Source organism: Leuciscus leuciscus, assembly GCF_965113295.1.
Source record: "Leuciscus leuciscus genome assembly, chromosome: 21".
NCBI classification, from domain to species: domain Eukaryota; kingdom Metazoa; phylum Chordata; class Actinopteri; order Cypriniformes; family Leuciscidae; genus Leuciscus; species Leuciscus leuciscus.
In genome coordinates this window covers 29,695,491-29,720,118 of record NC_138745.1, presented here as the reverse complement: position 1 = coordinate 29,720,118, position 24,628 = coordinate 29,695,491, and the positions used below count along the sequence as shown (strand labels likewise).

The 24,628-nt window shown below is 36.5% G+C and overlaps 2 protein-coding genes across 2 annotated transcripts in view; one reads left to right on the top strand and one right to left on the bottom strand.

Annotated features, from left to right (window-relative positions):
• Positions 1-2,089: 2,089 nt before the first annotated feature.
• On the bottom strand, positions 2,090-11,459 carry fbxw10 (F-box and WD repeat domain containing 10). Its single transcript, XM_082151323.1, has 13 exons — positions 10,375-11,459; positions 9,531-9,758; positions 8,638-8,765; positions 8,251-8,367; positions 7,672-7,784; positions 7,335-7,538; positions 7,130-7,251; positions 6,773-6,927; positions 5,701-5,843; positions 5,425-5,583; positions 5,100-5,311; positions 4,194-4,391; positions 2,090-4,076 (listed from the first exon to the last, which is right to left on the bottom strand). The coding sequence occupies exons 1-13, from the start codon at positions 10,901-10,903 to the stop codon at positions 3,388-3,390; spliced, it is 2,997 nt and encodes a 998-aa protein (XP_082007449.1). The 5' UTR covers positions 10,904-11,459; the 3' UTR covers positions 2,090-3,387.
• A 2,105-nt stretch (positions 11,460-13,564) lies between these two features.
• unc13d (unc-13 homolog D (C. elegans)) overlaps positions 13,565-24,628 on the top strand; it is a 16,925-nt gene continuing 5,861 nt past the window's right edge. The window contains exons 1-25 of the mRNA XM_082151614.1: positions 13,565-14,061; positions 15,516-15,560; positions 15,693-15,740; positions 16,437-16,493; positions 16,574-16,681; positions 16,768-16,827; positions 17,111-17,177; positions 17,341-17,518; positions 17,606-17,650; positions 17,752-17,823; positions 17,972-18,041; positions 18,267-18,371; positions 19,232-19,324; positions 19,538-19,638; positions 19,779-19,896; positions 21,145-21,266; positions 21,371-21,461; positions 21,741-21,797; positions 21,910-22,007; positions 22,163-22,214; positions 22,442-22,572; positions 22,724-22,844; positions 22,964-23,116; positions 23,228-23,323; positions 23,890-24,096. Of these exons, the coding sequence (XP_082007740.1) occupies positions 13,999-14,061; positions 15,516-15,560; positions 15,693-15,740; positions 16,437-16,493; positions 16,574-16,681; positions 16,768-16,827; positions 17,111-17,177; positions 17,341-17,518; positions 17,606-17,650; positions 17,752-17,823; positions 17,972-18,041; positions 18,267-18,371; positions 19,232-19,324; positions 19,538-19,638; positions 19,779-19,896; positions 21,145-21,266; positions 21,371-21,461; positions 21,741-21,797; positions 21,910-22,007; positions 22,163-22,214; positions 22,442-22,572; positions 22,724-22,844; positions 22,964-23,116; positions 23,228-23,323; positions 23,890-24,096 (2,358 nt within the window). The 5' untranslated portion in view covers positions 13,565-13,998. The remainder of the gene's footprint in view (positions 14,062-15,515; positions 15,561-15,692; positions 15,741-16,436; positions 16,494-16,573; positions 16,682-16,767; positions 16,828-17,110; positions 17,178-17,340; positions 17,519-17,605; positions 17,651-17,751; positions 17,824-17,971; positions 18,042-18,266; positions 18,372-19,231; positions 19,325-19,537; positions 19,639-19,778; positions 19,897-21,144; positions 21,267-21,370; positions 21,462-21,740; positions 21,798-21,909; positions 22,008-22,162; positions 22,215-22,441; positions 22,573-22,723; positions 22,845-22,963; positions 23,117-23,227; positions 23,324-23,889; positions 24,097-24,628) is intronic.

Genomic DNA, 24,628 nt, shown 5'->3' with positions numbered 1-24,628 from the left:
CTGATAGCGCGCTGCAAGACTAGCTTACAGCAAACAATGAACCAGACTATTTAAATGTTGAGTAAGAGGCCAATCAGCTATCGCCATTCGGCAATGATGTGATTGCTTGCAGATTGCTTGTAAAGAAGTCTGTGCCCTCGAGTTTCATGACTGAAGTAGATATATATATACACTAATGTTGAAAAGTCTGAGATTAGATTTAAAAAAAAAAGAAATTAATATTTTAATTCAGCAAGAAAGCATTAAATTGATCAAAAGTGACAGTACTGTATAATATTACAAAATATTTCTATTTCAAATCAATTCTGTTCTTTTAAAACTTTCTATTCATAAAAAATCATGAAAAAAGTATCATCATTTCCACAAAAATATTTAACTGTTTTCAACATTACTAATACGAAATGGTTCTTGAGCATGAAATCAGCATCATTAGACTGATTTCTAAAGGATCATGTCAGACTGAAGATTAAAGTAAATGGCTGTTGAAAATTCAGCTTTAAATTACATTTAAATAGCATTTTAAATTATATTCGAATAGGAAAAAGTTATATTACATTGTAATATTTCATGAAATTTGACACACACACACACACACAGAGAGAGAGATATAAATATATAAATATATGTATGAGTTTTGATTTACTCATTTAAAAGTGAAGCATAAATTAGTCATTGTTTCCCCAAAATCAGACCTAATTAATGTAGTTGTGCACTGTATACCCTCATTCTGTCATGTCCATTCAGCATGTGGACAGTTCGTCAAATGTCAACATGCCATACAAATAAACTGTGGTTTAGGAGTTAAAATATGGACCACCAGGACCTCTGAGCAACCGCCTGCCATGTGCTTCCAACTGCCACCTCCATCTATGCAGCACATTTGCAGCAATGTGATTTGACAGACCATCATGACTAAATCCCTCTGCTCTCAGTCAAATGGAGATCACAAGCCCTTCTGTTCATTCATATTCACCGATTCCGCCTTATTGTTCAGCTTTTCAACTAACATCTGAGCTGTTTTATAGAAAGCGGAGGCTTTTTTTCCAGAAACCTCCTTTCCTGCACGCATCCACCCCCCTCACCCCAACGAACAGCCTCAATATGTCCCACCCCAGGTCTCAGAGAGGAACAGGAGGCTTGTGCGCACTCCTGCATGAAGCCTGTCTGTTGTTCACCTTTGCTTTTATTTCATGCTCATTATCTCACCATGGAACCGGTGACCCTGGACAACAAGGCCGCTACCTGGGGGAACAATGCTGGGTTTTCAGGATTTCGGTCTCCACTGAGAAGGCTTGTAGGAGTGCATTCTCCTCCCCCGATTTCAGACACAGTCACTGGATGGAAAGAAAAGAGGGATACGGTGAAGCCTAATTTTCTGCAGATTAAATCTAATTAGCACAAGAGAGCTCCTGAGAGAGGGGACTTCAGGGGTGAGGGGGGATTGCTCTTACTTACAGCCCACCCCTCACTCTCCACTGCTTTCACTCGCCGTTTGCTTCCTCCGCTGCACTGCTGCACAGCTGTTGAATGCTCAAACAAATCTTCCCTGGAATGGAACCTCATCCACACCCTTCAGTAATGCCCTGAAGGCAACGGTAGAAAGCAGGTGGCAAGTAGAAAGAACTTGGTCAGGATGGCCATCAACAGCTGCTGGACAAAAAACCATTGGCATCAAAGGTCCAACTTTGAAAAGTATCATGTAACTAGTTTCTGCTCCAAATCACTTTGTAGTTAGCCAAACACATTTGCTTTGAATAAGTGAATCAAAGAAAAAGACACTCACCAGCAAGTATTGTGCCCAAAAGTATCCAAAACGTTTGCTCCATGCTTGATAGCAAGGCTTACAAAAGAACACACTGCGTTGTGGTGGAGGCTAAACATATTTCATAAGCAGTATTTATTTGAAACACTTACACTACCGAACTTCCAGATAAACAGAAGTTGATCTCCATGTTGGAGATGTTCTTAATTCATTTTCAATGGGAGAAAGATGTTTAAACAGATATGACAGTACGGAGGCAGCACTGAAAGCAGCAAAAGTACGACTGCTAATAACACATATTGTGCAAGATAAAAACCTCATGCTGTGTTTCATTGACAAATCAGAAGTGATTTTATTCATATCCATTTAAATTGGCATTTGGCTTTTACGTTAAAGTGGCAATGAAATGGATGTGTAGCAACAGATTGTTTCTTTAATATTGTGACAGCCAAATGAATCAAACTATCAAAAAAGGGAAAAAATTAAGAGCGGGAACTTAGTTCTATCCGTCTGTTGTTGATTGGATGGAGACAGTTGGCTGAAAGCGAGCGTGCAGACGATTTTAAGAATGGGATGGGGTTTAAGCAAACTAAATGATCGGAGGAGTTAGGCACACAGTATGCCACCAGAGAGAAGTCTTCACAATAAGATGCGTTTAGAAAATAGATAGCAGGAATTTTCATTTCATGTTGACATAATTCATTATTTGACAGGATTGCAAGAGCGAAATGAAGATAACTGGATGCAACTTGCATAAAACTCAGCACTAAAATGCTAACTGCTAATCTTTAGAGTTAGAGAACCTCAACAGATGATGTTCATTTGATAAACATCATTTGTTTGAAGCAGACAGCTTTACATTGCCTGACACTGCCACATAAACTCTACTTTCAACAAATCTTTCAATCTTTAAATAGAACAGCTCCCTAATAAGAATCAGCTAAAGACAAAGAGACTTGAAACCGCAGAGTTCTGATGGAGATATAAACTTTTTTTTCCAAAGATCTCTTTACTCACAGTGTGTGGCAAATCTAATTTATTTCATGTCTCTCCAACTTCAGCAAATTATGTTTACACTTCTTGTCAGCGTCTCTCATTAATAAGGTAAAAGTCAGAGTGATTGTATATGCATACAGAACTGATGATAAATGTAAAAAAAAAAAATTAAGATTCAAAACTATTTCAAATAATGTACATAAGGTTCCGCCCTGAGAGGATCACTTATGATTTATGATTTATGTGGGACACAGTTTAGCTTGTACTTTGCTGCCCCCTAGCATCAAAACATGTATACAAAATAAAGCAACAAAAGAAAGACATGTACTGATAATCTCAAACTGCATAGATATAATGCAACATCTATCCATCAAAATATGTGAGGTCAAAGACTATAACATAAAAATATACAACAAGTAAAAAATGTGATGTACTAAACAACTAGATTTTCCCCCAGGAAATGCCAACTTATCAAATTCAAATAAACATTTAAAATATTGTATTATGGTATTATATTATGTTACTTCTATAGAGTAAAATATCAAACTGAGAATTCAGTGTCTGGTTAGCTAATAACAAAAGTGTGTCATGCCTTTAGATTTCAGTACCTTCATGAAATCTAGTTTCCTTTATTGATGACAATAGCTGTGCTTGGAAACACTTTTACTTTGGTCACCCCTGCCATGTTTGTGACTCTGCTGCTGTCTGGTACACTCCTGAATGAAAGCGTCCAGTTGCGTGTCCGTCCTCAGCTGAAAGACACCATGCTCCCTGAAGGGGTCTAGCGGGACGTGATATGAACTGGACTTTTTGGTCAATTTAAAATCTTCATGGCAATGTGTGGGCATGGAAGTTCGCCTCATAAACAATCGCTGTGGAGCCTTGCCATCTTCCGGGGAATTCGTATTCAGAGGGTCAATCTTGTTTGTGCCAGACCGAATTACTTTGAAGGATCTCTGGGATTGTTTGGGAAGAGACTGAGGTGTCAAGCAGGTCTGCCTGGACTTTAAGGAGCTCTGAGGGTTGAGGTCAACGCTGTGGGTAGTGAATGGAACATGGATTTCAGACGTTCTTTTGGTGGTGGTTTGAAATGATGTCTCTCTGGATAAATCAGGTCCCCAGGCATCTCGTACCCTGGCATTCAGCTCCATGTTGGACCTGGCCTTGTCCATGCACAAGCTCTGCTGGGAGCTGCTGGCCCTTAGTAGAACTAAGTCAGGGGTCACAGGGTGATGAGGACCTCGCTTTCTCACCCTGTCTCGGGCTGCCTTCTCACTCTGGCTGAGTACTGAGTGTTTGGTGCCATAAGTCTTCTTATCTTTAAATAAGGAACCCATTCTCATATTTCATGCATACATTTTCATCTTAAACTATAATTTTCTAATTATGTTCTAGAAAACACCAGCATATCGAATATTTTGGGTTAATCTCTTACCCAAGTTGGTGGTGGCAGTGCTTGGTGTGTGGCTGACTCGGTTTTGAAAGTCCTTATATCGACTGACAGGCCCGCTTGCTGAGAGAACAGATCGGGGCCTGGTGAGGCACTCAGACTGCATGTTGATGGAGGTCCTGCTGTGACGATGAGCCTGGAGCTGATTCCACGTCGCCGCCCGTGTGGACTCCTGCTGAGCATCTGAAGGTACAAAAAACAGATGTTAAACTTGACATGAAATGAAAATTCACCCTATCTAATTTCTAAATGCATGTTGTTGATCTTATTGTGAATGATTCATCCATGTATGTTTCTTTTTTTTAATGTTGACCTCATAATGTGTAATCAAACCCCAACCCTTTCTTACAAATGGTTGCAAGCTCACATTCAGATCCACCTTCATCCAATGAACAACCGGTGGATTGAACCAACAAATCACTGCTGCCCTCACACACTCAAATGTGTCACAATATGGAAGAAAAGATCTGCCGCTTCTACACTTTAAAAAGTGACAAAACAGTAGGGAAAGGTACTCATATAAAAATGAGAATTTGTATTATTATTGTTTTAATATGTTCCTTGCGGTTTACTTATAATGTTAATAACGTTTTTTTGCACAAACAACAACAACAAAAAACAATCTTCATTCTGACCCTCTGTCTGAAATAATAAATTTTTAAGGGGCGGCTCCTTTAAGGCATGTCAGTAAACACCACTGTTATCATTGGCTAACATCACTGCATAGAAAACAGTATCAACGGCCACTCGCTAATGTTTTGAAAACATTACTTTTTTCAATTCATTTCAGGTATCATAATCTATGATCATAATCCATTGTGAGTCAAGATTAGAAATTACATTCTGTGTATAAATTTGACTGTAGTCTATAGGGCATTTGAAAGGTGGTACCTCGAGCAAGCTGCATACTGGGGGTTGAGAGGCTCTTGAAACGGTGAAAACGACTTTTTGGGCTTGGTGAACCTCGAGTCGTCCGTTCAGCAGTCCGAGACACACTCTCAAGAGAGATCTTGGACCGCTCCAAAAAAGCACTGGCAGAGTAGTCCCAGTGAACCTCAGCGAACTGGAGAATCAGAATACTGCCTCTGGTGTTTACGACCACACTGACAGCATGACAAAAATCTTTTTCAGATAATATAGCATTACAATAAAGAACAACATCATTAAATTGTGCACATAAAACTGAGTAATATGTCCAGACACACGGTAAACTCACGTGTTGTGGTGTGTGTGTAGAGAAAGGACAGGGCATTGCTTCATGTTTGTCCTTATAACTCTCAAGCAGTCTCCATTTAAGAAGTTGAAGATCCGGATCTTTCCGTCCATGCAGCCTGTAATGAGCCGCAGGAACAGGAAAGACATGGTCAACACCTCTCTAAAGAAAATAATGGAGAATAGGCAAGAGATCAGATCATTTATGAAAATGCACTTCATTATTAAAAGTTATTGATTAGAATGACCAGCTTGTACGGTCACTGATTGGTTTTATCACTTTGGATGCTGGAAGGTCCTCAGGCATTTTTTGAAGCTACTGTTGGTGCTCCATGCCTTGACCTCCCCATCTGAACCCCCAGAGAGGATATGCCACTGATCGAAGCACAGGCACAGCACTGGACCCTGGTGACCACTGATTTGCTGTATCAAGAAGAGAGTATTTAGTATTTTATTTAATTTTTTTACACAATTGCTAGGATACATTTCTCAATATTTAGGTCACATTTTCAAAACTCTTCACGCAGTGAGCACAGCAGCATCTATGTGGGGTAAACTCTGGATCCTTTACCATTGCTTTGGGACAAAATGCATTTAATAGCTACTTCTTTCAAATAACAAATTATTTATTTACTCAGACACAGAGCTCTGTGTACAATTTGCACATACATACTATTTAGTTAAACTTAAGTACAAAACTGAATCAGACAGTAATTTTTTACATTTCTACAGTAATGCCATATTGAAATATATTCTGAATCTAAAATAATGAAATATTATCAAAACAATTAGATGAAGCTGAACACCAACACAGGTGTACAATAGTCTTTCAATTTCATTACCATCTATACAAAAATGTAAACTTAGGAATAATTTTGTACTGCAATGTAAACATGGACCATGTAACATAGTGCAGTGAATTCTAAACAGTGAAGAGAGTAATTCTTGTTTTGTTAAATACATTTTTTACAAAAGAAAACATTGTATGCTGCTTCCTGTTGTTAGTGTTTTTAGGTCGTTGTTTTATGCGTAACAAAGTGTGTTTGTCGGGTGACAACCTTTGCTATTGTAATGGAAGAAGGGTTTTAGTGCATTTTGAATACGAGATTAACTGCTGTGCCAAGTTGAAAGTAGGTTATGAGAACTGTCCTAGCGATTGCACACACACACACACACACACACACACACACACACACACACACACACACACACACACACACACACACACACACACACACACACACACACACACACACACACACACACACACACACACACACACACACACACACAGAAAAACTGTTAAAACAGATGCTTGTGTTCTGGACAAGATCAGTAAGTATCTCTCTCACCCTTGTAAGTGAAGCCGTCTCCATGCTCCATACCCTGATCTGACCTCCAGCACAGCTACTGACCACCAGAGTTTCATTACTCTTTACACACATGATTGGTTTAAGGTGTTTAAACTTCATATTCTCAACACACTTCCCCGTCAGAAGGTTCCACACTGTGATCAATACACACATAGCATCATTATAATTGTGAATAGTCGTTACTTTTGTATCCTGTTATCGTTATAGTTGTGGTGTGGACTTCCCTATGCTCATTAAAACGATTATTAAAGTTTGTATTTATTTATTTATGGTTTTATAGTTATCATCCTTAGTGTGAATGGGCCTTATGGTATATTACAGGTCACAACCTCCTACCTCTAATTCTACAGTCTTTGGCTCCAGACACCAGTCTATCTCCGTACAAATCCAGGCAGTTTATAGTGCCAAAATGTCCATGAAAAATCATTGTACATACGCCTGTCTTCAGGTTCCAGCACCTTTGAAAGGAGTAAAGCACAACATTCTTTACTGCTGTCTATGATTTTAGTTTGTTAAACGACCATAGTAAAGTCTGTCTAACCTGATACTGAGGTCATAGCTGGCACTGATAACCAGGTCTCTCTCTTCACAAACCAGAACTGCTCTCACACTTCCTGCATGTCCTTGGATCACTAAAGGAACCTCTTTGGATGACTCAACATGCAGGAACCTGATGGCACGGTCCCTGGAGCCAACCGCCACAAACTGCCCCCCAGCATAATGTATCACTCTACTGGGGTCTTCTCTATATGGAGAAAATGACAGGAAGTTCTAAAACTTTGATATAATATATAAGAACTAGCTATATTAAATACATCTATATATTTAATACATTTATTGTAGAGTATTTTCCAACATATTTTCCACACAAATTCTACCTTTCCAACAGGACCAAGATGTTATACACGCCACAGTACATGTTGCGTTCTTCCATTTGGACTGTCTTAGTTTTAAAGCCTTTGTAGGCAGAATCCAAATCCTGTTCTTGTGTCTGAGAACACCAAAAGAGACAAATCTAAGTAAAGTTTATAATGAAGATTAAAAATATACATTTCTGTCATGACAACTCTTGGAGCGTTTGACATGGTAATGGAAATGACAATGCTAAATATGTTTAGTTTTGGCGGAAGAGATCTGCTACGCTGCAGCAGAGCAAGTAGGGGACTTATACATACAATATATAGCATACATGAATTACCAGTAGCAGACCTTTACAGGTGTAGCTGGGGCAGTGGAGGGTTACTGAAAGTGTGCTGCATACTGCTACATCAAATGCAGACCACGTATTTGAAAGCAGCAAGCTCATTGGCTGCCGATACAGCAGAAACCAATAAGCTGCGCCCTATATAATACGATGTGATTGCAAACAGATTGACGGATCAGCATGCGCCATTTAGAGTTTCATGAAAGAACTTTGTATATATGTATATGTAGAGTGCAAAAAGTGGCTTTTTTACCAGCTTATGTTTGAGGAAATATTCTCCATGCTGAAACTGCTTGTGCCCTTCACTGATGGGCACTAAAACTTCACAGATCTTAGCATAAACCGGGTTGACCTTAGATGCTGAGTTACCCTGAAAATGCATACAATTGATCAGGACTGTAACATTTAGAACAAAGTTATATGAACTACTTTCATGTGACAAAAACACAGACAGATTATTATTAAAGTAACCAAATTAACACACTCACAATATTAGTATGTTTTATCCTAATCTATGTATAGTGCATTGAAGGTATAGAATTTATCAGTAGACTGTGTGTTCCCTGGGAATCGAATCCATGCATTTGCCATTGCTAACATATATATATATATATATATGATTTTTGACATGATGTATTACTTGCAAAATCATGGCCTGTTTCTCAACATTCTTCTTTACTTCCACCTCAGTTAAGGTCTCATCAGTAAGCCATTGCCAGTGCTTGGACACACACCTGCAGTTGTTCAGTGAGACCTTATCCAAAAGCCCTAGAAGTGTAAATAAAAATTTTAAAAAGGTTAAAAAAATTTACAAAATCTGATATATATTATGCCTGAATAACTGAATATTTTAGGTATGTCACTATTTTTAGGTTTATAATGATAATGCATAATTGCATAAAGATTATTTAAGTGAAGTTCCTAAATGTCATTTCAGGATGAGTGAACCATATAATCTTTCAATTAACTGCCAGAGCATATAAGACTTGTATGGCAATTAAAAACTAAAATACAAGTATTTCTGATAGTAATTTTCCTTAGAATTTCGAAAAGAATCTCTTGAAAAGAAATTGGTTGCCATGACAGTGATTTAGGTTCAGTTGCCAGGTCTAGTACATTCTAGATAAAGTATCTTTTTGAGTCAACCTAACCCTCTTGTCCACAGGCAATAAAGTTGTCTCCATAGCAGCACAAGACTAGACTATTTCATAGGTCTGAAAAGAACAACACAGTGATGCTTACAAATGACATGAACTAAGCATGCACTCATATAACGACGAGTGAAACAAAGCATCTGAATTCAAAAGAACCAGTCAAGCTCAACTTATAACACCTGAGAAAGAGAAAAGAAAGAGAGGGAGGCCATTGTTTCTGTTTTGAAAACTTTGAAATCACTTTTTTATTGCTGGGAACAGTGACAGACATGCAGAATTAATGTTAGAATTAAGTCCAAAACTAACCTGTTTATACTTAATTCTCACGTTAAGTTTAAACAGTCAACTCTTCATAGACAAGTGGGAAAACTAGACTTACCCAAAATTATCTTTGCAATGTCGACTGGCAGTCTTCGGATAAAATCTTTATGTCGGCTGACCCCTGACAGAGATTTTGAAGACCTGGGAACGACGGTGAGGGCAGGATCAGGATCATCAGAATTGTCGGAGTCTGAATCTCTGCCTTTTCTTTTGTTCCAGGGGTCTAAATTCTGCATGTCCAGCTCAACCTCATGACAGATACTCTTGAGAGATTTGGCATCCGTTACTGTATAATAAATGGGTGACTTGAATAAATTCAACCACTTACAAATATAAATGAAATTTCCTTTTAATTTAATTCACTTTTTAAAATAAATATAAAATATCCAATAATTTATGGAAAAAGTCAAGGTGCACACTTGTGATCTTCACGGTCAAAAGAATACTCTGTGTTCGGGCCAATTACCAAAATTAGAGCCCTCTCCCCGGACAGCACGCCAAATACGTTTACCAATTGAATCTATCCGACTTATTTGTAAGTGTGAACTCGTGAAAGAAGATATTTTGAAGAATGTCGTAACCAAACTGTTCTTGGTTACTGACATTCTTCAAAATATCTTATTTTGTGTTCTGCAGAAGAAGTTGTGAACAAGTAGTGGTGAACAACTTGAAGGTGAGTAAATTATGACAGAATTTTCATTTTTGGTTGAACTGTCCCTTTAAAAACCTTCAATGTATTTGATAAGAACTGCTTACAGAGCTGAAGTATTGTGTTACTTCATCTACAAGCATTGATAGATTCATGTATTATATAAGTGCCATTTACTAAGATGCTTTTTGTTTAAATGTGATTATTATGATGCCTTTTATTATAATCATTAGTTGGTGATGTGCATTCTTACCAGCATTGCTGAATTGAAGAAATTTGTTTTTCTCCCAAACAATCAGGATATTCACCAAATTTGCTAACATGTGCAATAGAGGGGTGTCACATAAAGACAAGAGCCCCAGCACATACTTGGACTTGGTCCAGTCTGGGCTCTTCCTAAACCATTCCCAGGTTTCCAACATGTCCATTCCATGCAGTTTTATGTCCAGAGCTCCATCCATCCTCCATATGGTGTCCTCGGGTTTGCTGGGCAGGGCTCTGGACCTGGAATAGGTGAAATCTTTCCCTGATGTCACTTGTAAAACACTCTGAAGATGCTCCAGGATTTGGAGATTGTGGCACCGCACTAGGATACCAGTGAGAAACCTCCTCTGATATACTCCTCCAGTCTTATTCACCCACTGGGTGTAGTGGTGAAGTTTCTGAGAGAGGACACACGACTGACAGCGGCCACAAATGTTGAAATCCTCACCCTTTTTTTTACAAGACCATTCGAGCACTGAGTCGCCAGCTTCTCTCCTTAAACATTTGACTTCAGTCATCTTAATAGTCTAGAAATGTGCAGATTCATTCAAATGTGTGGTTTTAAAACACGAAATAGGTAAGGAATTATAAATAATATAAATGATTCGATCCACTAAACTGCCTCAAACTTCAGTTACACCCTCATAGACACTTCAAGCAAACTTCCGACGCTTGTTGCCGAGCGACAACAACAGAAGCACTTCAGTTCACAAAATGACATCCTACAAGCTAAACTTCGTTTACATTTAAGAGACGGGGTTTTATCCAAACAAAAGAAACGTATGACGGTAAAGTTAGCCAAAATGCTGCAATACAACGCTCTGAAGTTGTAGCAGTTTCACCAGTGCACTGAGCCCAGTAAAACCCAATTGTTTACTTTAGTTTCCGTGGAGAGAGATTATCTGTCGATAATGATGGCTGTTAATAAGTGTTCGCGGAAGAGTCTGTGTCCGAGTATGAAAGGTCATCTTGTTAATTATGATTTTACATTTAGCAACAATGGATAATATGGTATTTGATGGTGGCAACCAGAACCCATGATTCATCCCAGTACCGCGAATCTTTTCTTTTGAATCCCTTCACTGATTCATTCAAGAATCGTTCAGAAATACGCCATGAGGTGACGACGAGGCATTGAGAGTGACTCATTGAACCATTCACTCAACCGATTCGTTACAAAACACCGATCCGATCGAACACGCTTTAACTTTTATTAAAATTCTGCTAAGACCATCTAGGAATAGTCTTTCCTTAAAAAAAATTTAAATAACATGTAACGTTAATTAACTCAAATGTGTATGGTCACCAGTCATTTTACACACTTTTCCAATCCAGCTCGTTGATGTACGATCGATGTATCATACTGTATCAATCAGTGCCGCTCCGAGTCTCCTTTAGATTCAAAATACCGACTCGTTCAAAAACGGGTGCGTACCGGACCGGTATTGATTCAGTAGATCCAACCAATAAAATACTCACTCACAGGCCGCGCCGCGCGCAGTCACGAGAAAAGACACCGACGGTTTGTATTCGTAAACGAGACTTCAGAAAAACAAGCGGGACATAAATGTCGTTAATAGAAAATATACTCTATCAGCAAGCGCCAGTAAGTACAGATATGTTGTTGTTGTTTGTTAATACTTTATCTGGTTATACAACCAGGCCGGGCAAATTCTGAAGTTTACACAGGAATTATTGCACATTAATTATCAAGAGCCTCTTTAATATTATAGCTGAGTGGGACAATATCTGGTAATATTTGAGAATTAATTCGAGGATTAATAAATTGTGCGCCGCCCGGGAATCGAACCCGGGTCGCAAGAATGGGAATCTTGCATGATACCACTACACCAGCGGCGCATACTGTCAGCGGGTCAATACCTTTTTAGTGAGTCTACATTTAATTTAATTTCAATTCAATTCAATTCAATCAGGAATATATAATACTGAATTGCTCCAAACATCCAACACAATGAACAAGACAACATGCAATATTAATTTCAGTACGAATACAACACGCAATATAGTACATGCAAAACATACTACTACGACTGATTCAGGATGTACCACACATTCAGGATGGAGAGATAAACATGAAATATAAATAAAAATATAACGTTACATATTTTTGCTTTAGCGTTTACTAAATATTATTTTTTAATTTAATCAAATGTATGAATAAATAAACTGTCAAACTTTTACGCCTGGTTTTATCTTTAACTTTGTTTGTGTTTTGTATCGTGTTGTCCAGGGTACAAATTCGCATCTTTCTCAACAGCAGAAGTTCTTCATAATGACCACATGATGCCGCTATAACTCTTCGCAACGCATTGCAATCGACAACCACTGTGGAAGTGAGTGAGATTATTATATTATATTATATTATATTATATTATATTATATTATATTATATTATATTATATTATATTATATTATATTATATTATGTTATGTTATGTTATGTTATGTTATATTATATTATATTATATTATATTGGAGATTTACAACTGTAAATGAAGGAAGGGACAATGTGTTTTTGTGGTATTTTTCCCATATACAAATGCAATTTGAAATTATGTGTTTCTAAACACTAACATCACAATTTGTCCTGCAGATAATTGAGCCTAACTGAAATAGCATGCTATCTTTATGCAAAATTATGCTTAACAAAACAAATTTATGCAATTATGTCTCCCTTGGAAATAGTAAAGCATTTGTTCCCTTTAGTGTAGATAATCCAGATGGTTTCTGTTTTCAACTTTTTGTGTTTTTCTTTTTGTTGTTGCCAGTTATTTCAGTGGAGACTGAAAGAACTTGGACCATTTATGGAAAAAAAAACCTGCTTCTTTTTCCCTTTTTATTTCCTTTAATTTACAGTTGCTTTTAGGATGTAAATCTACATATACTGTAGACTAGTCATGATATGCTCAGATTAATGAGCACTGTCTTTATTTTGAAAAACACATTCTCCCACTGATTCTTCCTAACAGAGAGTTTGGTAAATGTTAGATTCGACACCTTTGTTCCTTTGCGGTCTAAAGCTTTTTCCTCTCCTAATGCAAATCAGTGGTGTTCTCCAATACTACTGAATGTTATCTGCTAATATTCACGTCAAATGGTGCGAAGTTGGTGTGCTGCAGCTACAGACGGGTGACAAACTACAGAATGTCAAACCATGGAAAATATGAGAGCAGAGCATCCTGTTTTAACTGCACTGTGGTGGTTTAAATAGAGACTAAATATGTAAAGATGAAGAGTGAGTGGCATAGAGATGTGCACGGTGAGAGAGGAAGGAAGATGGAGTGACAGAACAACAAGAGGAGACGACGTGGTAGCAGTTTCTGCTGTATGAAGAAACAGTTCAGTTGCAGGTCCGACCTTTAACAGGAAACGGCAACTTCCGCACCCTAAAAGAAACACTGCGCTCCTAAACATGAGACGTTTGTGAAGACTCAACACTTGTGTCCATTTAAGCGTCTGACTCTTTGATAGAGCACTAAAGAAAAGCTGTCGGCATCCTTCACCTTATTACATTGCTTGTGTTTCAGAGATCTGAATAATCGGGTGAGGTGCATCTCATGTAAAGGAGTGTAGGTCAAAAACAGCAGTAAAATATGGTACCAGTCCAAGATGGGGCATCCACACAGGGGGAGAATCTACTTCTTCCTCCTAAAGAGGTTAGTAAAATGCATGGCTATTTAAAAATCTTTTATTTATTTATTATTTTATTTTATGGGGGATGGGTGGGGTGTGTCAAACCGGTCTTCATAAATAATTTTGAGTGTAAAGCTTGATATGTTGGATTCTCACATCTTAAGTATGAAATTATTAGTTGACATGCCAAACAGTGACAGCAGTGTCCCACAGTGCTTTATTTTAAAACAAATGTAACCTTTTTAATAATACTTTTATAAGTATCGTACAGTTTTGCTGACCTCATTTAATTGAGTTATAATAAAATATTTTATCACACTACAGGACTATTTTGAGCAATTATTAACTGCAAAAAATCCCAAAAGGTGATTAAAAATGGTACATTTTAACCTAAACTCTTGATGTTAAAACACACACACACACACACACACACACATGTTGGGTTTCCATGTTTTATGGGGACATTCCATAGACATAATGATTTTTATACTGTACAAACTGTATATTTTATCCTATAACCCTAAGCCCATCACAGACAACTTTCTGCATTTTTACATTTTCAAAGAAGCATCACTTAGTATGATTTATTGATTTATAAGCTGTTTTCCTTATGGGGATTGCTGGCATTGGGGACATGTTGCTGGTGTATATATATATATATATATGAACAATATATTCTCAATATCACAGTTGATAGCCACAACCACTGGTTCCTTTTCCAGGGCCACACATTTGTTCCTGTATTTTTTTCCTGTCTTTACTCACTACACACTAGAAATGTGTTCTGTCACAGAAAAACCCATGATTGCGGGTCACTGTCATCTGTCATGAGGTTTCCTTATTGCTAATAATAAGGAAGTACAGAGCACAGCAGAGACGACATGCCAATATCACATATTTGCATAGGAATTTTCCATGTAGAGCCTGGCACTTGATCATTTATCACATAAGGGTTCGTGTGAACTTATATATGTGATTTTATATCTTGGAATAATTAGTAACAGACAAACATATGATGTTATAATTATGTCATGATCACAGAGTCTATGAATAAAGACTTGTGTTTGAATTCATTCATTCCCATATCAGTCGTATTTGACTCTTGGTGATTCTAGAGTTTTCTCGGTGATGATTTTTTCCGGGTCGGACACCAGGTCTTTCCCCAATCCTTCCCGTTACATGCGGGCTTGGTGTTCACACACACAAATTTACACCTACGGACGATTTAACATCTCCGATTCACCTATACTGCATGTGTTTGGATTGTGGACATGCAAACTTCACACAGAAAGGCCTCCTGGCTCAGCCGGGACTCGACCTTCTTGCTGAGAGGCGACAGTGCTAACCACTGTGGCGTAGTACTGTAAGAAGTACACAGGAGGACTGTATTTGGATGTTGTTTCTATATTATTTTTAACAATGCTTTTGTACATTTATTATCAATAACTTTCTTTGTTTTATATGTTTCTATCTGTAGTCCCACACTGAAAGTGCTGGGTCCACTCGGATCCGACCGAGACAGGTATTGTATGAGTTAGTTCTTTCTTTCTTTCTTTCTTTCTTTCTTTCTTTCTTTCTTTCTTTCTTTCTTTCTTTCTTTCTTTCTTTCTTTCTTTCTCATTGAATTTAATTGAAACTCTTGTCCCCCTTTCAGTCCTCCCCTGCGCGGAGAATTGGCATGACCAGAAAACTAAACAGAAAGGTAAGGAATTATTCCTTCTGTAATCTATCATAAACACATTTTTTAAAGGGATTTTAAAACTGTATTGATGCCACATATTTTCAAAAGTAGGAGCAGTGCTGGGTAGATTACTTACAAATTGCAGTCTGTTACTGATTCCAAGACAAAATTTGTAGTTAGTAATGTAATCCATTACATTACACCTTTATGGTGACATAATCAGACTACTTTTAGATTACTTTTAGATGACCTTTGACCTAACTCGTTTATCACATTGATTTTAATAGTATAATCTTGTACCATATTGATAAAAAAAAATATATATAAAAAATATATATATTTCATTCTTTGTTATCAATAGCATGAAGTGTATTTAATATTACATTACATTAGTGTTTCCCAAGCTGGGGTTTGAGATGGAACTGCAGGGGGTTCATGAGTTTAATGAAAAGCCATTAAGTAATTAAATCATAAAAATGTCAAATTAAAATGAACACTTGCTAAAAAAACGATTTTTAAAACCATTTTATTTGTTTATCTGCTTGTAGTATGGAGAATAAATGAATTATGAATAATTTACTGCCATTGTGAGAATAACATGTAATCATGTAATCAATAAAAAAGTAACTGTAATCTGATTACAAGCATTTAAAAATATAATATAATATAATTACAAGTACTTAATGTTTGGAATCTTGTATTTGCTATATCTCCAAGGATTTCAAAGACTCAGAGAACCCAGAGGAGAGTGAAAAGAGACATAAAGAGAAGGAGGTAATGATTCATCAGAGTCAGATAACTTCAAGTATTTTCCTGTGAACATTGTGAAATAATTTCTATTATTGTCCCTGTAGCTCAAACCGCTGTATAAGGAACTTCTGTACACAATCAATCACAGTTTAGGAAGACCACACACAAAAGAGCGATACAGTGCCAAGCAGTTTCAAGACTATATCAGAGAGGTAAAACAACACACACTTCTGGATTATTATTTTTTATAGTCTTGTATTTTTTAATAATTGTGCCTTAAATATTCATTCTCTGACAGGCATTCTCCATGACAGAGGCAGAGCATAAAACCTTGAGTGAAAAAGTCCAGAGCTCGTTGGTAAGAATAATGTCCAAAATTTTACATAAAATTATTATATAATATCCTGTGTCGCATACTGTATGTGTAATCTATAAGGCATAATGTACAGTCAGCTGGTCATTACTGATCAAGACCCCAGGAAAGTATTATGTGTTCTCATGTGAACGGAAAAGCATCTGCAAACTTGACAGGCAACAAGATCGCAAGAAAAGCTTGCCTCTTACCGCATACCAGTGATGTTTTTTTAGCTTGTTGCTTGTTGTTGTTGTTTTTTTTATTATGTAAATTTCTCCATAACTAGGTCCCGGTCTACTGCCTCGTGGTTACAGTGAAACAAGCTAAGGGAATTCTGGGGAAGGACATTAGTGGTATGATTTGATCTGCATTTTATTAAACAAGGGTTGTTCATTTTACAGTATAGTATAATAAACATACAAAACCTCATTGGATTTTCAGACATTTTTAAAATAACTAATAATATCCAGACAACCTCTTACATGTGTCTGACCTTCTCTGCATTTTTGATAACAGGATTCAGTGATCCGTACTGCCTGCTGTCGATCCTACATGAAGACAAGGATTCTCATGGAGCTGGATCATCCAATAAACCTCAGAAAGCAGTAGTGCGGGATTCGGCTAAGGGGCAGGTGTTGGTGACAACCATAAAGAAACAGACTCTCAACCCCATCTGGAATGAGACCTTCAAACTGTGAGTACGCAAAACTTTTATAGAAAGTATTTGACCACCGGCTGTTGATGGATCGTTTTTTCTCAACGCTCGGCTCCTCTTTTACAGAGAGTTTGAAGACATCTCAAATGCCAATTTCCACATTGAGATGTGGTGAGTGAAGAGATTTAGTTAAATACTGATTGGATTGTACTGGATATGTTTTTTTTTTGTATATTTTAATTCTAAATACCTCAGAAATGTTTGTTTTAAAGGGACAAAGATGAGGAGGTGTCACTGGTGCAAAAATTTGATGAGTTTCGCACAAACATCCATGGACTTAAAAGGTTTGAAACATTTAAGGCTTTAGAATAAGCTTTTAAAAGTTTTTACAAATTTAAATAAATATTTTAAAATTAAAGTATTTCACATAACAATTTTCCAAATAGTGCTGGCATTTAATTTAATGCTGAGTGTTCATCTGTCTCTTCACAGGATGCTAAAAGATGCAAAAAAAGAGAAAGGCCAGGATGATTTTTTGGGGTATATTGTTCTAAAACTGAAGGTATTCTGCATCACACTGGTTTATGACTGCATTATTATGATTTTCAACATATCAGACCTGTATCAAGCCCTGTCCTACATTGTTTAGAAATATTGTTTATGCAATATTTAAATAAATCTGATAATATGATATTATTATTATAATATAAAGTACACGGAAATCTCAATCTCTCATATTTCTGGTGCATGGCATGTGCTTTACTGTATGCATGTGTGTTGTGGGCAGGACCTTCACTGCACAGAGGACACATGGTATAACCTGGAGCCCCGAACAGAGACATACCCAGACAGAGGACAGTGTCATCTTCAGCTTAAATTCATTCATAAAGAGGTGAAGGCTTTTTCTCCTGTGTGAATCAGCTGATCATAATGTTGTCCAGTACTTAAAATTGTGCTTTTTGTTTGGTTAGCTGGTAAAGATCACAAAAAGGATATTCCACTGTGTTGCAAGTACTTTTTTAAGAAGTGTAATTTGAATATATGTTTTTTTTTTTTTTTTAAGTGAAGTGCAACTGTGTGAATGACCACAGAATGAGGCCTTATTTTCAATTCATCTTGTAATGTTTGAGAACTGAACCTAAATATGCATGCATGATTATTTATGGCACGGTTATTATCATTAACTAAAATTAAACCAAAACTGTTAAAAAACATTGTTAATCGAAATAAAACTAAAATATAATATAAATAAGAGATGATGTAGAAATGTTGCCTTGGCAAATAACTGAAATAAATTTGAGTTGAAGCGCTAAAATGACTAACTGGCAATAAATAAGAACTAAAACTGGAATAAAAATAAATTAAATCTAAAAAGTAATATTTAGAAAAAAAACAAAAGCATATAACAAAGTATAAACTAAAAATTAAAATGAATGCTGAAAATATAAAAATAAATACAAATATTAATTTAAAATGTGAAAAAATAGTATATAAATGCTGAAATAACAGTGATATGTGGAATGTTATCCAAAGTGAATGACAAACAAAGTGGCAAAGTTGTAAGAGACAATTGGATAAAAACGTAAGAAAGACCACTTCTAGACTGTTCTTTCTTGACTCCTTTGAAATAGACCAAAAAATAAAGCTAAACCAGAGATGAACATTGCAACCTGTCTATTAGACTTTTAGTACACTTCATATATAGTTTATTTACTTGATTGTTGAATCTGATGGTTGAATTATGATTGGCAGAGAGATGAGAACCTGAGTGCTGGACGGAGTCCTTATGTGAACTACTGTGGCATCCTGCAACAATTTGTTCAAGCTCATATCTCTAAACAACAGGTACTGTAATCTTTAACAGAGAATTTATGAAAGCTTCTCTATAAAATGATGAAATATCTTTCTAAAACGGCCACTGTTTGTGTAAGCTTCAACAACACTTCCTGCTGCACTAATACTGCTTATATACTGTAAAGTTGAAACTCAGCTATTCTTTTCACAATATTTTCTGCATCTCTCTCTCTCCTTCATTCCTACTCTACTCTCACCCCTCAGGACAGTAACCCGTGGAAGGGAGAGTTGTGTGGGGAGGGGACGGCCCTGCTCGAGTACTATGCCAACCAGAATGACATTTCACCTTTCCTCCAAGACTTGGCGTAAGAACTTGTCATATATCACGCTTAACATATCTGAACTCAACGGTGTTAGTGAGCAGTTTAAATGTAATGAATGGAGTACGTGCTGACTGTTTTAAATCTATTTTGCATTTGTGTGGGTTGTTGGTGGGGTTAAACAGGAAGTGGGTAGCATACAGCAAACTTTACCAAAACCTGGAGGTGGACTCAACCGTGCTTTTCCAGCAGCTAACCAGTATAGAGTATCACTGGTGCCAACAGGAACTCCCCTACCAGCAGGTTGGTGATTTTTGTGCAGTTTTTTTAGCCTATGTGATATGAAAGTTGACACATACAGATTTCAGAGTGGGTGTTGATGTACAGAATTAGAAAGTACTTTCTACACTGCATCACAAGCAGGAATGTTGCAACCGTGTCACATGATGTGTTCACAGTTTATCACTTAAATCATCAGTGTTTTCAAATTATATCATATCATCATATCCAAGCATCATGTTGTGGTAAAGTCGAGCTGTCTTTGCTGTCACAAGAAAGTAGCAAAAATGTTTCATGGCAAACATTTTTGTGCATTTCTGCTGTTTTTGTGTATATATATAAAATACTGTATGTACATAAATACATAGACTACCGTTTATTTTATTTTTTTAAAGAAAATACTTTTATTTAGCAAAAATTATCAAATTGATAAATTGATCAAAAGTGACGACAAACAGAATTTATAATGCTAAAAAGGATTTCTATTTCAAATACTGTCCTTTTGAACTTTCTATTCATCAAAGAATCCTGAAAAGGTTTCCACAAAAATATTAAGCTGCAGTGTTGATAATACAAATGTTTCTTGAGCAGCAAATTATGAGTTATGATGCTGAAAATTCAACTTTGCATCACAGGAATAAATTTCATTTGAAATTATATTAAAATAGAAAACAGTCATTTAAAATTTGAATGGTTTTTTTTCACAATATGTTTTTTGTGTTTTTGATCAAATAAGACTTTAAAAACCTTACCAACCCCAGACAGGTATATGTATATGCTGTATATATGTATTATATGTAATATATATATAACATTATATATATTATTTTACTGCAATGAGACATGCCAAACTGAGTGGACATAATTTTTGGACAGGCAAGAAATCAGGAAAACAAGAGAAAACCAAACAAATAATAACAAACAAATAAAACTTGTTGCTGTACATGTGGTAACCTGCAATTGTTACATTTATGACCCATAAAAATGTGTTTTGTTGGTATAAATTAATGCATATATATATATATATATATATATATATATATATATATATATATATATATATATATATATATATATATATATATATATATATACTGTAGGTTAGTTCAGTGTTAGGTTAGTTCAAATATTTTTGTCTTGAATAAAACCAGTTAATTTACCATTTTTAGGTTACCATTTTTATTTTTTCCAGTGTATTTTGCCATGTTTTTCTTTTGCCAGATAATCAAGATAACCTTTACCAAGTTTAGTGTTTTGTTTGTTTGCTAACAGAAACAGGAGTTAGGTGACTCTCTGCATGGGTTTCTGCAGTATGGGCTCTGCTTAGTGTCCAAATACAGGGACATCTATGCTCCAACCCCTAAAACAACACCACGGCTACATACACTGCTCAGGTAACACACACATAACATAAGTTAACCATGGATAATTTGTTTATGTCTATACTGTTTGTATGCAGAACTCCCATAAAGTATATTTATGTTTTGTGTTTATATAGAGTTCTTGTCCAGATTTGTAAGACCCGAGCATTTCAGAAGCTCAATCCTGCTCAATTTGACTTGCACATTGAGGTCACAGATGCTGTTGTTGTGAGTTTATTTTATATTTTCAATATATAGATCTTACATGTTACACCACAATAAAATACGTTTTGCACACCTGTCGAAAATGATGTTAATGAGAACATTTTTAATGTTAAACATAATGAGTCCCAGTTTTGGGACTTTATATGTATGACTCAATTCAAATATTAAAAATGAAACACATTTCAACTAAATATTTTAATCGCTATATTTCTAAATAATGGTTATTTATTTAAAACCTTTTAAAAGTCTTACTTACCTAAAAGCATGTTCCTTTTCTCCCAGAATGGCACCGTAGAGTGGTTTAACATCAAAAAAGGTTTACATCAGCCCATGACCAAGGTGAGAAACCATGCAGATTATTGACATTCATTCCAGATGTATATAGAAAATATAGGCTATTATTCCAATAATTTTGTGTGAGTTTAGGTTCATGATAATTGCTCTTTGACAGGATCTGTTAGAGAAGGTCAGCGCCCTCTCTCTGTTGATTGGAGAAGTGCAACAGGACATTCGACTCAGTAAAGATGTCTGGAATAAGGTGTTTGTCAGGTAAGAATAATGAACTGTATGTATACTATAATTTATATTGCCAATTTTTGTGCCACTTAAACAATGGTCAGTTAATTTGATAGCCATTCTTGTCCATCACATCACTGACAAGTAGTCTTTATGACTCTTTGTAATAAAATACTCTCTGTTTCCAGTGCTGTGCAGTTGGATGTTTTCACTGTGGTTTACCAAAAACTGGACTCTCTGGTGAGAAACAAGAAAAAATACATTGAAAAACTACTCTGCATTTCTTCTCTGATTAGACTTTTTGTATGGTCAGTAGATTATTGGTTGTCCCTTAACTGTGTGTGTGTGTGTGTGTGTGTGTGTGTGTGTGTGTGTGTGTGTGTGTGTGTGTGTGTGTGTGTGTGTGTGTGTGTGTGTGTGTGTGTGTGTGTGTGTGTGTGTGTGTGTGTGTGTGTGTGTGTGAACAGCTGGCTGATGAGTTGCGAGATACACTCTCTCAGTTGGAGAATCAAATGGATCAGCCGCTGGCAAACAGCCTGTTTCCTGTCTATCTCACTTTGCAAGCCATCCACAAAGACAAAGCCTTCTTACAAAAAAGGTCAGATGTTTGCCAGTGTTAATATTTAATCGGAATGCAATTTTGTTCATAACCTTGAGATAACCTTACCACAACGTTAGCTTAAGTCCTAAAAATGGCTGGGGTATTTTCTGTCTTTATCACAAACATGAAGTATTGATTTCTCTTTTAGAGGGAAGTTACTGCAGCTCACAAGTTTCCATGAGGACTTCAGAGATGCTCTTCCATATTGGTTAAACAAAGCCTTTAGCACCACAATGGCGAGGGTGGAAAAGGCTGTGCAAGTGGATCAGGTAAAAACTGTTTTATCGTTCTTATTAATTCACATTAAGCAAAAAAATGTAAATGCCGTGATAAGTTGAACATGTTGACGTGAAGCTGAAGGTACATTCTCTCTGTGTCTCTCTTGTAGTTGCAGCCACTGCAGACTGGAGCAGTTCCCATCAAGCACAGCTCTTCTGCAGTGGATATTGCAGCATGTTTGCATCCTGTTGCTCAGCTCTGGGAACAGTTGAGCTGGCCTGACCCGGAGGAGGCCTTCATGCTTATGGTCAAACTCACAGAGGTACACACATGCATGCACAGGCATTTCATTGAACTGTGAGATACAGTGGATGTGCATTTTACATTGTGACCCAATAGCTCTCTCTTAATTCGTGTGCATTGTGTGTTACAGGATGTGTGTAAGATTTCATCAACTTACTGTCAGATGCTGAAGGCTCGAGTGAAGGAGCTCTCTGTGAACTCGGATCGAGACAGTGCTATAAAAATGGTGAGATGATGATGATAATAATGAGGATGTCACTCATATTCACTGTACTTGCTGCTCAAAATCCTATTCTAAATGTTTCTGTCTATGGATAGTGGTTAGAAACCATGAGCCCTATTCAGAGCCCTATGTTTCACAGACATATTGTCAGCCCCATTCGAAACAAAGACTTCTTTGTTTTTCTTGCTAATCCAGTATGGAACTTTTGTGTTAGTAATTTGCATGCAAATAATTTGATATCTGGATTACCTTCACTTTTACTTAAAATAATATAATATAAAAGAAAATAAAAAGCACATGATTATGTTTAGAAAACATATATGAATAGTGATATAGATGTCATTATTTTAGATTTCTTTCAGATATGCATGGAAAATTACTTATTCTATATCTAGTTGTTAGCTGATATGTAGCATATTCTGTCTGGTTTCTATAATAATTTGTATTAACATCTTGTTTTTCTGATAGAGTCTCTCATGTGATGTATGTTCTTTAACTTTGCATGGTGTTTTAGCTTGATTTGTATGATTATCTGCATTTGGTGATAATTGTATCTCCTCATGGTTTAGCTGTGCGTGGTCGTGAACGATCTCGAGCATCTGCACACCGTTCTAACATGTCTGCCACAGCGGCTAAACTGGGCAGGGCTCCGGGAACGCACGCAAGACGTGATTGGAGAAACTCAGTTCCAGAATACACTTCCATCACAGCTGCAACACACAAAGTCCCTCCTGAACCGAGAGATCCGTTCTGCAGTCGACACGCTCGGGAAGAAGGTATCATAACTGCGATTACATTATCAATGGCATCAGTTGAGACTGAGAGATTATTTCATTTGTCATTTCATAGTTTTATATACATTTTACTATTGAGAGTACAATCTGCGTCTCCAAACTGGCCTCTATACTCAGTGTTGGGTGTAACGCATTACAAGTAACGCGAGTTACGTAATCAGATTACTTTTTTAAGTAACAAGTAAAGACATAATTTTGAATTTACAACTAAATATATGAGTAATCACTTTTTCACATCACTTTTGGTGTGAAAATAGAACCAAAAATATAATTTTTTTGTTATGAAACAAACAAGCAAGGCCAGCCCAAGTGAGAAAAAGTAATGCAAAAATAACATAGCCCATTACTTTCCATAAAAAATGAACTAAGTAATACAATTAGTTACTTTTAGGGAGTAATGCAATATTGTACCGAATTAATTTTAAAAGTAAATTTCCCCAACACTGTCTATAGTACTGTTGTCAAAGTATGATGGGAATAACCTGCTCTAAATCATAAAAATCAGCCTGATCTG

Excerpts from the sequence above, each read along its gene's own strand:
- fbxw10 (XM_082151323.1), bottom strand. The coding sequence starts at position 10,903 with ATGACTGAAGTCAAATGTTTAAGGAGAGAAGCTGGCGACTCAGTGCTC. Across the intron at positions 5,312-5,424 it reads CTACACACACACCACAACAC|TGTGGTCGTAAACACCAGAG; the intron begins GTGAGTTTACCG and ends TCATGCTGTCAG. Across the intron at positions 4,077-4,193 it reads CACTGCCACCACCAACTTGG|ATAAGAAGACTTATGGCACC; the intron begins GTAAGAGATTAA and ends CCTTATTTAAAG.